This window comes from Vipera berus (genome assembly GCF_964194415.1).
Source record: "Vipera berus genome assembly, chromosome: 2".
In the NCBI taxonomy this organism is placed as follows: domain Eukaryota; kingdom Metazoa; phylum Chordata; class Lepidosauria; order Squamata; family Viperidae; genus Vipera; species Vipera berus.
Genome location: NC_138203.1, coordinates 35,081,341 through 35,096,490, shown reverse-complemented (window position 1 = coordinate 35,096,490; position 15,150 = coordinate 35,081,341). Strand labels below are relative to the sequence as shown.

The following is a 15,150-nucleotide window of genomic DNA, read 5'->3' as shown; positions in this document are numbered from 1 at the left end:
CAGCCAGCATTCATTTGTGCCCATCAGAACCATCCTGTATCTCCTGTCAATTCACATGCAGTAATGCAGGAGGGTAACTACAAAATCCTAAATTACCGGCCTCACAAGGGGAAAAATAATAATAAAAGATTGACCTCTTTTAAAAAGGATATGTACAGATCACTTGTATATTATGTTGGTGTCTGCATAAATTAAAATCACAGTCATCTCCCAATACGTGTTGCAGGCAGATTGCCAGAACTGTTTACCATACCATGTTGGCTGCCATCTGTAATTTTCAGCTACTGCTGACCTTTCTATAATTTCTAAACTCCATTTACCAGCTGTTACTACATAGGCAAGCTAGCTAATAACGAAGCAATAATTAAAAGTTTCTGATGCTGAGAAGATATGCAAATGGCAGTGGTCTCTGAGGACTTTAGTGCTGAATGGCCCAGTCACTGTTGCACAACAAAATCTTTTCCTAGTGTTGAAATCTTGTTTTTATAGTAAATAAGTTTGCAAAGAGCCAGGATATTTGAGAATGGAAAAATCAGGAATTAAAAAAAAAAGAGTATGGAAACATTTCACAGGGGTTTTTTGTTCTTTTTTTAATTATGTTTTTTTAAAAAAACAAGCAAGCAAAAGAAGAAAAGCAAAAACAAAAAAGGGGGTGATACAGAAGTATGGTATCTGTGGTAAAGGGAAACACTGGTCTCCTCAGGAGTAAGCCACAGTTCCTAACTGTAAGTGCCTGCAGACTCAGTGCTTGCTAAACATAAAGACTGCTCTGAAGAAAAGGCAAATGTAAGGGCGGGAAAGAAAGGGAAGGGAGAGGACAGATACTAGGAGCAGGGGTAGGCATCCTTGGCTCGTTTATGACTCGTGGACTTCAACTCCCAGAATTCCTGAGCCACCTGGCTCAGGAATTCTGGGAGTTGAAGTCCACGAGTCATAAAAGAGCCGAGGTTGCCTACCCCTGTACTAGAGGATGGCAAAAAGAAGTCTATGGAGGAAGTTAAGTGTCTGCTGGAATTATCCTTATCAGGCCTGAATAAACAGACTCTCCCACTCTTTTATGCTGCTCATTTTCCAGGCACACAATAGAGTTGATTTCTCATGTTGGACAACTGAAAGAAAAGGAAGGAGCCAGAGAGTTCCCAAGTAAGGAATCGCCTACATGCTCACAGCCCACTGTGAGTACAGCAAGAGGATAACAAACTGGAAATTGCAGCTGTCAGACCCATTTATTTCCTATTTACTTAGCTTGTGTGAAACCAACAGAAAGGTTGCAAATGGTGATTATGTGGTACTGCAATAATCGTTATCGTGAGCTAGGCACCCAAATGCCCAGACTGTGATCACTTGACTATGGGGACACTGCAATGGCCAAAACTTTGGGGACAGGTAATAAGTTCCTTTTTCAGCACCACAATAACTTTGAACAATAGCTGAAGAATGGACATAAGCTGATGACTACCTGTATTCATATTCAAAAACTGGGTGGGGGTGGGGAATAACCATACTGAATGCATTCTGGACATTTAGTGACAATGTCATAAAGCTGAACAATTCTTGAAGATAATTTCACTTATAATGAAACAAGTATCAACATTTCCTTTTTGCCAATTGTGGCTCAGTGGGTTAGGACGCTGAGCTTGTCGATCAGACGGTCGGCAGTTTGGCGGGTCAAATCCCGAGTGCCACATAACAGAGTGAGTGCCTGTTACTCATCCCAGCTTCTGCCAACCTAGCAGTTCGAAAGCACGTAAAAATGCAAGTAGAAAAATAGGGACCACTATGGTGGGAAGGTAACAGCGTTCCGTGCGCCTTTGGTGTCTAGTCATGCCGGCCACATGACCACGGAGACGTCCTCGGACAAGCACTGGCTCTTCGGCTTTGAAACGGAGATGAGCACTGGCCCCTAGAGTTGGAAACGACTAGCACACATGTGCGGGGGAACCTTTACCTTACCTTTTTAAGCATTACTAAGCCCTATATTGCTGTAAAGTATACAGAGTGGGACGCGGTGGCTCAGTGGGTTAGGACGCTGAGCTTGTCGATCGGAAGGTCGGCAGTTTGGCGGGTCGAATCCCGAGTGCCGTGTAGCAGAGTGAGCGCCTGTTACTCGTCCCAGCTTCTGCCAACCTAGCAGTTCGAAAGCACGTAAAAATGCAAGTAGAAAAATAGGGACCACTGCGGTGGGAAGGTAACAGCGTTCCGTGCGCCTTTGGCGTCTAGTCATGCCGGCCACATGACCACGGAGACGTCCTCGGACAAGCGCTGGCTCTTCGGCTTTGAAACGGAGATGAGCACCGGCCCCTAGAGTCGGAAACGACTAGCATGCATGTGCGGGGGAACCTATACAGAGTGGGCTTTGCATATGATAGTAGCTGCTGGGATTCTTCATGCTTCATATTGAACCTTACATATAATTCCCATTATTAGGAGAACTGCAGACTTACATATGGGATAGACATCAACAGACATCAAGGCTGACACTGAATTAAATTAATGAAGGCAGGCTTTCCCAGATTAGCTGGAAACTCTTAATTGTTCATTCTGATTGATAATTATTTCATTGGCTGATTTTGCTAATTACTGATTTATTTTAATAAGGGTTTTTAATTGCCAAATTGATATATGTTCATTCTTACATATGTATATCATTTTTATAAATCTCTTTTCTATTTTTGCTCCCTTCTTTTTTCTTGGTTGCATTTTTAAAATCTCTAAAATAAAACAGAGAGAGCAAAAGGGAGAAAGAATGAAGGGATGTTTAATGCTCAGAGTTGTTTGAGATTACATCAGTTTATAAGCCCTGAAAAATATCTAAAAAGCATCCATGGTTAAGAGTATATTTGAACCTGGCTCTCCCAAGATTTAGTTCGATACTTTAAACGTAGTTAAAATGTCATATTGGCTCTCTTAAAATTTCTCACATTCACACTCAACTTTGTCGTGTCAAACTGAAACATCCAGTTTTACTCCATATTTGACAAATATGACACAAAGATACTTAACAATCAGCCCAAAGATTGGAACACTTGAAGGAATGTGACATTCCAAATAGATTGTTACATATAACAGTTAGTAGTAATAGTAATAATAAAGTTGGAAGGGATCTTGGAGATCATCTAGTCCAACCCCCTGCTCAGGCAGGAAGCCCTATACCATTTTGGACAAATGGCTGTACAGTCTCTTAAAAACTTCCAGTGTTGGAAAATTCACAGCTTCTGCAGGCAGGTTGTTCCACTGATTAATTGTTCTAATTATCAGGAAGTTTCTCCTTAGTTCTAGGTTGCTTCTCTCTTTGGTTAATTTCCATCTGTTTGCTTCTTGTCCTGCTTTCAGGTGCTTTGGAGAATAGCTTGACTCCCTCTTCTTTGTGGCAACCCCTGAGATATTGGAACACTGCTATCATGTTACCCCTCATCCTTCTCTTCATTAAACTAGACATATCCAATTCCAGCAACCGTTCCTTATATGTTTTAGCCTCCAGTCCCCTAATCATCTTTGTTGCTTTTCTCTGTACTCTTTCTAGAGCCTCAACATCTTTTTTACATCGTGGTAACCAAAACTAGATGTAGTATTCCAAGTGTGGCCTTACCAAGGCATTGTAAAGTGGTATTAATACTTCACGTGATCTTGATTCTATCCCTCTGTTAATGCAGACTAGCACTGTGTTGGCTTTTTTGGCAGCTGCAGCACACTGCTGGCTCATATTTAAGTGATTGTCCACTAGTACTCCGAGATCCCTCTCACAGTTACTACTATTGAGCAAGGTACCACCTATACTATACCTGTACATTTGATTTTTCTTGCCTAAATGTAGAACCTTACTTTTTTCTCCACTGAAAGTCTGTCAAGATCCTTCTGTATCTTAAGCCTATCTTCTGGAGTGTTGGCTATTCCTGCCAACTTGGTGTGGTCTGCAAATTTGATGAGTTCCCCATCTATCCCCTCATCCAAATCATTGAGCACTGGGTCCAGAACAGAGCCCTGGGCACCCCACTACACACTTCCCGCTGTGTAGATGCAGTTCCATTGAGGACCACACGCTGAGTACGGCTGGTCAGCCAGCTACAAATCCATCTGGTGGTGATGCTATGTATGCCACATTTGTTTCTATCTTATCAAGTAGTAGGTTGTGGTCTACTTTATCAAATGCCTTACTGAAGTCCAAGTTAATATATCTAAGCTGACCTTGGTAGGCAGCCCAAACATTTTTTTGAGGGGAATCTCTAACAATATAATAAGCCTTGAGATCCAGCATTCTTCTTGGGCATGAATAGTTGGCTTCCTCTACAGTCATGATTATCTAAATGCCACCTAGGCTCATTGTTGCTTTACAGCAGAGGACCCCAACCCCCAGTCCATGGCCTGGTATGGGAATCAGGCCACGCAAAAAGCAGGCAAGCACGCAAAGCTCCATATGCACAAAACACATGTGCGCAAAAACATCTCCTCTCCTGCCCTTGCCACTGCTTCACAAAGCTGGAAAAGTTTGGAACCCTTGCTTTAGGGAGCACCACTGTCATTCTTTCATTCTGAAATTACCACAATGAGAAGATTGTCTTTATGATCAAAATTATAGCAGCAAAATTATACTTCCTAACAGATAATTGATGAGTGCATGGTGAGTCCCTAGACATCAATGATATCCAAAATCATGATCAGAAATTAATTTTCAAGCAATGTGTGATTTAACTAATTGAAGCCAAGAGCTGAGAACAAAGTGTGCAATGAAAATATATAATTTTGTTATAAAACTAAAAGGGTTGCTTACTTGTATAGATAATATTCAGTTTGATCCACCTGCTCACGAGAAGAAATGTTATCTATAAACTAAGGGAAAAATAGTTTAGAGATGATCTTAGGTAAACCATCGACAGCCACTCAGATATGGCTGAACATAGCATGATCAGATATAACTGCAATATAGAAAAAAAATCACTTTAAAGTGGCATAGAGATAAAATTATCACTGTAGCACTTTCACTTGATTTGCAATTGTTACCTTTACCTGAAAGAAGACTAAAAACCAGACTAAAGATTATTTTTTATGTTTAATCTTCCTTTTTATGAGGAAATAGCCTTGAAATAAATATATATGATGATAATTATTAATATCATTAGCATTACTATATATAGTAACATAGTACTAACATGACAGTATTATTAGTACAAATTCAGGAGCATCCAGAAATTGTGGATTTAGGCTTTAAAGGCAAACACTAAATGGAACAAATTGGTGCACAATAAAATTCTTTTGTACCAGTTTTCTGAACATTTTGTTCTATTTCCTCTCACAGGTGGTTTTCTGAAGGTTTTGTCCCCAGCAATCAGTAATCAATCTGCTACCATTGAAGATACCCAGATTTTATTATGCTGCTTATAAAAATGCCTTCACTTGAGAAAAAAAAGTTTTTACTTTTGCAGGATCCAATCTGAGCCAGAGGTTTAGTCTTCCAAGCTATCTTCAGGGAACTTCTCTCTAGCAGAGTGGTGACTGACTCAGATTGGATCTTGCAACATTATCCTGGGACAAGTATATTAGCCTTCATTCATTTTTACTTTTGCTGGTACCTTCTAGTATGTAGCTTGGCACTTTTGGCTGTAGGAAAAGGCAGAGCTGGATGGCGGAACTAGGAGAATCATCAGCCTAGAATCATTAGTCCCCAAAATAGTCCATCCCTCATGAATTCTATTGACCTTTATTAGGTGCCAATTTAGCATTAAAACATTTGTTGACTAGATTCTTGTATATAAATGTGAGCAATAAATCTTCTAAATTGCAACTTTATGGTCTTGATTCTTTGCGCCTAACATTGGCAACATAAAATATGGCACCCAAATAATGTAGCTGGAATTGGAATAAAGAATAATTCTATATTCATTAATTCTATGTCTTTTTTATTTAACAAATCTGGACCAAGACAGATTTTAAAAGTGTGAGAAATAGGTAGCAAAATCTCAAGAGTCACTCAAATAACTTGGTCCCATGCCATGTAGAGCTCGATGGATGACAACTGGCATCTTGAATTGTACTCAGAAGCCCATTGATAACCAGTGCAGTTCAGGTAGCAGAATTGTTATATGGGCACATTCTGGTACACCCACAGCTACTAATGCTATCACCATATTAAACATTACACAAATATATTCTTAATTACATGTCCCTGTGACCATGAAAACTTATTTTTCATAAGTTTATCCTCTAGGGCAGACATGTCAAACTCTCAACGTCATGTGATGTCGTGCGATGTATTGGAACCTTTTCCCCATTGCCGGCAATGGGGTGGGTGCGGTTTCCTCATGACACATCCAGCCTGTGGGCCAGCAGTTTGACACCCCTGCTCTAGGGGAAAAAATCAGAAAAAACATAACTGCTTTAATTCATGTGACCCTTATACACTAGCAATGCTTTTATTTATAGGATTTAGGGAATGAGGAAATGGAGCTTGTTTCTCTCTCTCTTTATCTATCTATCTGTCTGTCTGTCTGTCTGTCTGTCTGTCTGTCTATCTCCAAGGAAAGACATGTCTGTAATATATGAGATAATAAGTTATATCAAGTCAAAGTAGATAACTCCCAAGGTCTTAAATAACTATCCTGGTATATGTAGAAAGCAACTGTATACATGTAGCAATTCAACTAAAATACTAGTTTAAAATATCAAGATGTTATTTTATCTGGATTATTTTTGTTTTAATTTAATTTAATGTCATGTTCTTACCCGAGATAATGTTAAAGAGCTGACCGGTAATTTTTTTTCATAGGTTTTGTCCATCAAATTGGCTAAATTAGCTGCAGGGGGAAAAAAGCACCTTTAGTTTTTACTCATTAAAGTTATTGGATGAAAAAACAAGAAATGAAAACGAAGTATGTTAACTCCAAAAACGGCCTTCTTTCACGCTACATCTTTACAATGCAATAAGGTGTCATCTAGGCCTGAGAACAAACACACCTGCACAACTCACGGGCCACAAAGCAACACTTGCTGCATCAGTTAGCTGTTTGATGGCTAGCAGAGCAGCAGCAGCAGCACTGGAGTTGGTGATGTAGGTGAGGCCTGGAGGCATTTGGCAGTGTATCTGTTGGGGCAATGGCCACAGTATATCCTTCCGGGCAGCGCCAACATTTAGTGGCAGTAAAAAAAAAATTTAAAATGCCACTGGGACCCACCAGGGTGCTTGGTCGTTAAGCAAAGCAGTCACTTAGTAAAGCTATGTCTGTGAGGTGGGTTGGACTGAGAGAGTCACTGCCCAAAGTCATCCATAGCCTCCCGCTTGCCAGCATGGTAGCTGTAAATTTCAAACATTTGATTAAAACAAAACTCTTAAAGCACCTATTGTTATATATGACATTATATCTGTATTCTGATACAGTTAAACTTCCAGAAACTGTGTTGTAATATTCAAAGACAACTGAAGACAGGTCAGTTCCCATTAATATAGTAAATCAAGAGATAAAGGATCAGATAATCAACCATGCACGAAGATCAAATTTATCCATCAACCCAATGTAATATAAAAAACAGCGTTTCATTTTCTATTATTTTAAAGAAATCTAGCTAAAAAAGAAAAAAAAATTAAAATCAGTGGAGCTATTCTGGAAAACTGCTTAATATTATTGCTTAATAGTTCAACCTTAATAATATTGCTTAATAGTTCAACCTCCTCATGATGAACAAAACTCAGCATGGCATATTCTAGCCTTCTTAAATTATGGAATGTAATATGGAAATCTCATGAATCAACTAAAAAAAATCTTAACCAGCTCTAAATGGCATCCATTCAATAGTTAACTATTACCTCCTAAAATAATGAAACCTAAAATTGCCTATTGATTAAATTTACCTTAAAGCTGTCATAGAAGATTCTTGCTCTTACAAATTGGTGGCTCAAGGGACTAGTAACAGGAGATAAAGCTTTTCACTTCCCAAAAATTGCTGGTTCAAAGCTAGCTCCAGGCAGTGCCAGTCAATAAAGGCTTACTATATAATTGCTGCTAGAATACTCTTCAAAACAGATCAGTGCTGTTAGCTTATTTTTTAATGGAACCGCATCAGCATAAAAGAGTTTGCAAGTAGTTTCTGTAAGGATGTCAATATTCAATGAAAATGTAGGATAACGTATACATAAGTGTAACTGTATTTTAAGTCACTTTAAAGCAGAAAATTACTTTTGCTCCTTAAACAAATATTCATAAAAGTAATTTGAATTCATTAGAATTAATATGCCATACTTCTCAATGTATTTTGCTCAATCTTCTAAATATAAACCTTGGAAGATATAGCAGCTTTCCCGCTCTACAAGATTAAGAACATAAGGGCAGTTCTTGGTCTGAATGGCAATGATTACAAAGTCCAGGATCTTGGACTTAAAAGACAGTGTAGTTTCTTCATTCAGCTGTTTCTCCACAACCAGTATTCACAATCTGCAGCATCTGAACTTTGAGCCAGCAAGATCCATTATGTACTAATGACTACTGACAGACTTACCCTTCACTAAACTGTCTTATCCCTTTTTAAAGCTATACTGTATTGAAAGCCATCATTATAACCTATATTTATTGTAACTATGTGCCATAATAATCCTTTTCTTTGTTCTGAATTCATAATGAGAATAGCAAGGAAAAAATTAACACTTTGGTTTCTCAGCATCATCTATAATTGTATAAAGTGTTTCCAAATATCTTTTTCTAGGCTAAAAATCCAAATACAGATCGTTCTTTTCATAAATCGTTTTGGTTCTCCTTTACTATGCTTTTGTTTAGAATAGTATGCTCTTTTTTAATCAATAAAAAGCCCAAACACCATTCTCTTCCTCCTCCTCCTCCTCTTCCTCCTCCTAACAAACCTGCTGTACATTAAAAAAGTGTTTCATGTTAACTACACATTTTAGTTAGAAGAGTAATAAAACCTATGTTTAAATTATTATGGCCATGAACAAAAGGTATATGAGGAAAGTTAAAAGCACCTCATGTACCAAGTGTTTTCTTTCCAATACAAATATATATATCGTTTCAAATGTAGAATCTGCAAACCAATATACACATTGAAGTAACAGCCCTGCTGCAACCTGCCAAACCTATCTCAGTTCAGAATTATGAAGGAGGAAAAATCCAGTAGAACAGCCACACTGGAAGGATATAAGATTATTACAGAATATATATATATATTTTAATCCCATTTATATCCCGCCCTTCTCCGAAGACTCAGGGCAGCTTACAATTTAAAGCACAAATCAATGTGCTTAGCAATAGCCTTCATTCTATGTATATGCCTGCTTATTAGGGCTTTCGCCCCCCCCCCAAGCGGCATTATTACAAAGTCAGTTTATTGCCCCCAACAATCTGGGTTCTCATTTTACCTACCTCGGAAGGATGGAAGGCTGAGTCAACCTTGAGCCTGGTGGGACGCGAACCTGCACTAATTGCAGGCAGCTGGTGTTACTTAAGGAGGCATTAGCCCACTGCTCCACCAAGGCTCTGTAATATTGCTTTCAGGAATATTCCTTTTTCTCACCTTCCATTTGCAAATATGACCCTTTGCTTATAATGTTGCCTCTAGGGATACCTCCATTACAGAGATGCAATAAGTATGTAAGTAATATGTTGAGATTGACTGGATTACACACTGATCAGTTCTGATCATTTTGAATGTAAGAGAACAGAATAGCACTTTTTTTTAAAGACAATCAGAAATTTACAACTTTTGTCTCTGGACAAGAGCACACCTCCATAGCTCATCTGGATAGCCTACAGTGTAGGCCCTACACTGAGCAAATGCACTACAAAAACCTAGCATTTTGGTAAACTCTTACAGTATTTTTTGACACAGCTATCATCTACCAAAGTAAATGCTACTTTCATTCTCCTAAACCTGCAGTCTTTCTCCTAGGGCAGGGGTAGGCAACCTTGGCTCTTTTATGACTCATGGACTTCAACTCCCAGAATTCCTGAGCCAGCACGTCCTAGGGATTAGTTAAATACCTGCTTTGTCCCATGTTTATTATTATTTATTATAATTAATTATTTTATTATTTCATCTTGTATAAAGACTCCATCCTTTAGTCTGCCCCCAAAGGTTTCTCTGTGCCTAACAGATCTAAACTCCTGGGCAAAATTGAGTCATCCAAACACCGAGCCCTGCGAGTTTTGTTGCCTACCTTGCCTGAAGCAGACAGGTAGAATTTCTAAAAATAGCAGTTTAAGAGTCCTAGACTTTAATCTGTTATCTAACGATCTAAATCTAGCTTCCAGGACTACAGGCTTTAGCTGTCCTTCTGACTTCCTGTATAGCCCAGCTGGAATTTTAGAATTTTAAGGCTAGATTGTAGACTGCCCCTCTATATTACTGGAAAGCATCCTCATTACTGGACTTTTCTCCTTCGTACTAGTTTTTGTTGATAGCTTAGTTTTCTTGTTTGATTTTCACACATGATTTTTTTTTCTTGCAGAGAGCTAGTCCCTGCATTATAAAGTTAGTCTGACTGGCCATTGTTGTAAAAATTGTAATTCTCTTGACTGAGAAATGCTACCACTCACAAAGGCACAGTGCCATCTTGCGTTCAAGTAAAAGACACTGCACAGCTGTGGTTTGCAAACTGATATCTAGCAAGCTAATTTATCTACCCTCAATCAATTGAATGTCCTAACTTGGCTGCTTTTCCCCTAATATTTCAGCCTATTTTGCTTTCAGTACTATATTTTGGTATATTTATGAACTTTATGAAAGTTCGGCCACAAGGAATGTGTTAGACTCTTAATGAAACAGCTACAGTCCTGTACACTACTGAACTGTAAACAGAAGCAGCATCTCTCTCTCTCTCTCTCTCTCCAGAACTGGAGCTGTTGAGATGATGGTTGATGGAAAACTGCTGCTGCCTAGAAGAGACAATGCTGCTTTCTATAAATGTCCTCTTGGTATTGTGAAAAAAACACCTATTTCCACTATTAGGAAGTTGCATGTTTCCCCAACCCTGAAAGACACAGCCAAAGATAAAAAGAAATGCAAAAAGACATGATAACATAAAATATTCAACATACATATTATTTAGAAAAGGGAAAGAAGCGGCCATGAATTCCTGTCTCCCATATGTACAACTCTGCTGTATACATCTCTTTGTTTTTTACCACAACTAAAACACTGCTAAACTAAATGAATATTATTAAAATTTGTCGCGTACTGTATTGTCATCGTTGCTTTCTCAAGTATTTAGCCCCCATAAAAAAAGTCAAGCAGGCACTCTTGCTTTGAGAAATCGGCATCTGGAATACTAACAAATTTAAGTCTAGATCATGTTCAACATTAGATCCTGTAAGCCCAAGATTAAAAAAAAGCATTCATTTCCTTACCCAGGCTGTGCTCTTCCTTTTTTCTTTGTTCCCATGTTGTACTGTCAACGTATGCTGCTGAAAGAATACACCTTTGACCTAATAAAAGAGGTCAAAGAAAGTCCTTTAGAAGATTTCCACATTGAAAAATGCATTAGTCATCCTATTTGTATGCATTATATTTATTACATTAAATGCACCAGGTTGCTATGGTAGCAATTATTATTTCAGGAATCATTTAATTTTTATCAACCTTTGGGATTCAGATTCTATAAAAATTGGAACTCTGATAAGAGTCTCTGTCAACTCTACAGCTTTAAAATATCTCACAACGTCAGCATAAATTATACTTCTATAAAATTCAATAAATCTTACTCAATAAATATTATGATTTAGAGTATTCAGGGGGCTCAAGGATAACTATATAGCATTTTCCGTAAAAAAGGTTAATTAAAACTTGAAATGCTAATCTGTTTAAAAGATATTAATCAAAATAGCAACTCCCTACATCTTATATTGGTACAAAAGATTGTTTATTTATAAGACTTACAAACTACTCCATTTTAAATCAACTGAGTGACATACAATCTTTTATTTTAATTGTACAGAATAAAAACAGAAAATATGAATTACCAGAACAAACAAGTCAATAGAGAAAAAGTGTACAGAGATATAAACAAATATGTACAGTTTATTTCTAAAGTCCTAATAAATGCAAAAACATTGATTCAGTAACACCTTATATAGAAACTAACTTTTCAATAATGTTCCCAATATTTCTTTAGAATAAAGGTTAAAATGTTAAAAATTCTGTGATCCTAATTCCTAAAGTGAAAATCTAATTGAGAGAAGCATCCTGGTGAAGATTCAGAAACCAGAGATGCGAAGTTCTGAAATAACATTCTCAATGGTTTTTGAGCAGGCAAGAATTAATATGCTGAAAAACTGAGTGTCGGGCTTTGTTTTCTGCTGCGGGCTGCTGCCTTGAAGAATAAAGCGTTTTCAGCTCGTAGTGGAGGTCTCTCGTTCCTGTTTCGGCTTTTCGTTCTGCCTGCTGCAGGACGGGTTTTGACACTAACAGTTTCTCTCCCACCCCAATGCTCTCTTTATAATGCATACCTATCTAAATCTTATTTTAATCTTTGCCAGGTGAAGTCCGTGAAAGGTTTCCAAAAGCAATATTGCTATAGCTTAATCTATGTTCCTGCCACTGTTTGGAAAACAGTATGAACACAACACAGGAGAAGGTTAAAAGTGCAGTGCCAATACAAGTTGGCATAGTATTCCATAAATACTAAAATACTAAATACTAAATACAAATACTAAAAAGGTCCTACAAATCCCACCAATTGATCTTCTTGCAGCCAAAATTTGGTTCAACTAAAGCAACCAAATCATTCTGAAAATACAACAGAATTCAATTAGGCATGGAAACAATGCAGTTTACACTGGGCTCCAGGCAAAGCACTGCTAGCTTGTGGGGGCAACCTTAAACAAAGGCAGGACCCTGACATATACCTTGGCCTACTACATTGCGAAGGGAAGACAAAGAAAGGCAGACACAGTAAAAAAAAATTACGGCATTTTGGAATTCCTTTCTACTAGGTTGGCATGCTACAGCACGGAGACGGCATTGGTCGCTCTGATGAATGATCTCTGGAGGGCCCGGGACAGGGGCCATTCCTCTGTCCTAGTCTTATTAGACCTTTCGGCGGCTTTCGACACCATCGACCATGGTATCCTGCTGGGGCGCCTCAGGGGACTGGGAGTGGGAGGCACGGTTCTGCAGTGGTTCTCCTCCTTTCTCCTGGGTCGCTCGCAGTCGGTGCTGGCAGGAGGACAGAGGTCGACTCCGAGGCCTCTCGTTTGCGGAGTCCCTCAAGGGTCGGTTCTCTCGCCTCTCCTGTTCAACATCTACATGAAACCGCTGGGTGAGATCATTCGTGGTTTTGGAGTAAGGTACCATCAGTATGCTGATGACACCCAGCTTTTCATCTCAACTCCAAACAGCATCAGTGATGCCCTCGACGTGATGTCCCGTTGCCTGAAAGCGGTCCGGGAATGGATGGGGAGGAACAGGCTTCAACTCAACCCGGACAAGACTGAATGGCTGTACATACGGGCAAGCCAGGATACTCAGAACATTCCATCCCTTAACATCGGGGACGAGTTATTACCCCCTGTTGATAGGGCCCGCAACCTGGGTGTCCTCCTAGACTCACTGCTATCCTTGGAAGATCACATAGGAGCTGTGACCAAGGGGGCCTTCTCCCGGGTTCAACTGGTGCGCCAACTACGACCTTATCTGGACCTGGATGCCTTACGTACAGTCACCCATGCACTTGTGACCTCTCGCCTTGACTACTGTAACACTCTCTACATGGGGCTGCCCTTGAGAGCCACTCGGAAGCTTCAACTGGTGCAGAGTGCAGCTGCACGGACACTTTTGGGGGCCTCCCGATACTCCCATATCACACCTCTCCTCCGTGAGCTGCACTGGCTTCCGGTTGCCTTCCGAGTGAAATTCAAGGTGCTAACAATGCCATACAAAACCCTGCATGGCATGGGTCCGGACTACCTACAGGAGCACCTTCTGCCAACGTCAACACCCCTCTGTCCTGTGCGCTCCCACAGAGAGGGCCTCCTCAGGGTGCCACCGCTCAAGGAATGTCGGCTGGTGTCCCCCAGGGGGAGGGCATTCTCAGTGGGTGCGCCAACCCTCTGGAACTGCTTGCCTACCAAAATCCGGATGGCCCCCGACCTCCGCACCTTCCGGCGCGACTTAAAAACTTACCTGTTCCAGCAGTCCGGCCTGGCCTGATAGTTCTTGGGGTCTCAATTGTTTTTTACTATTGTTCATCTGTATACCTACCTTACTCTGTACACCGCCCCGAGTCCCTCGGGAGAAGGGCGGTATATAAAAACGAATAAATAAATAAATAAAATAAATAAAATAAATAATCATACTATCTCTGACAGTACCGTCAGTGAATATAAACAAATTTATTGGGCCACAAAAGTACCTCATTGATTTCTCTTTTCATTGCCACTAAGGGTCAATTCAGCTTGCTGTGAATGGTTACAGGTAGTCCTATAAATTTAAAATAAACTCAAATCTAAAAAATGTGGGCAGAAGGATAAAATAGGTGATCCAGACAAAAAGGTTCCAAATCAAGTAAAATTAGTGAATAATATAATATCTTTGTTGGGAAAATATCCATATACAATATTGAGAAATACTACATTAATAAATCTTCTATGAAAAATGAGAAACAAAAATGTTTGTCAATGTCCAGGCAATCTTTTCTATACGATGTGAAGAAACTTTGCCCTTGTTCTATGGAATAATACAGGCTTTACTTTTAAACAGGGCAGACCAGAAATGGCCACTACCTCCTTTTGATGTACAGGTACACAATTTGTTTAGTGACCGTTAGAAGTTACAACGGCACTGAAAAAAGTGACTTTTGACTGTTATTCACACTTATGACCGCTGCACGAGATCAACATTCAGATACTTGGCGACTCCTATTTTTGACAGCTGCAGTTCCTAGAATCCTCTGATCACCTTTTGTTACTTTCTGACAAGCAGTCAATGGGGAGTTCAGATTCATTTAACAGCTGTGTAGCTAATTTAAGAACTGCAGTGATTCACTTAGCAACTGTGGGATTAGAGAGGCAAAACTCACTTAACAAATGTCTCACTTTGGGCTCAATTGTGGTCGTAAGTCAAGGACTATGTTCTTACCCAAACTGGTGAAAATTTCCCCAGATCATATTCTCTTTGTGAAAAAAATAAAACTAGTTTCTGAACATTTCTAAAGAATTA

General features: G+C 39.3%; 1 protein-coding gene across 2 annotated transcripts in view; it reads right to left on the bottom strand.

Moving 5' to 3' along the window:
* Positions 1-15,150, bottom strand: part of MRPS27 (mitochondrial ribosomal protein S27) — a 52,637-nt gene that overhangs the window by 33,301 nt on the left and 4,186 nt on the right. The window contains exons 2-5 of one of the 2 annotated variants that reach the window (XM_081321737.1): positions 14,345-14,437; positions 11,343-11,420; positions 6,718-6,788; positions 4,769-4,827 (exon numbers count right to left, since the gene is read on the bottom strand). In XM_081321737.1, coding sequence (XP_081177863.1) covers positions 4,769-4,827; positions 6,718-6,771 — 113 coding nt within the window. In that variant the 5' untranslated portion in view covers positions 6,772-6,788; positions 11,343-11,420; positions 14,345-14,437. The remainder of the gene's footprint in view (positions 1-4,768; positions 4,828-6,717; positions 6,789-11,342; positions 11,421-14,344; positions 14,438-15,150) is intronic. The other variant, XM_081321736.1, reaches the window with a different exon arrangement.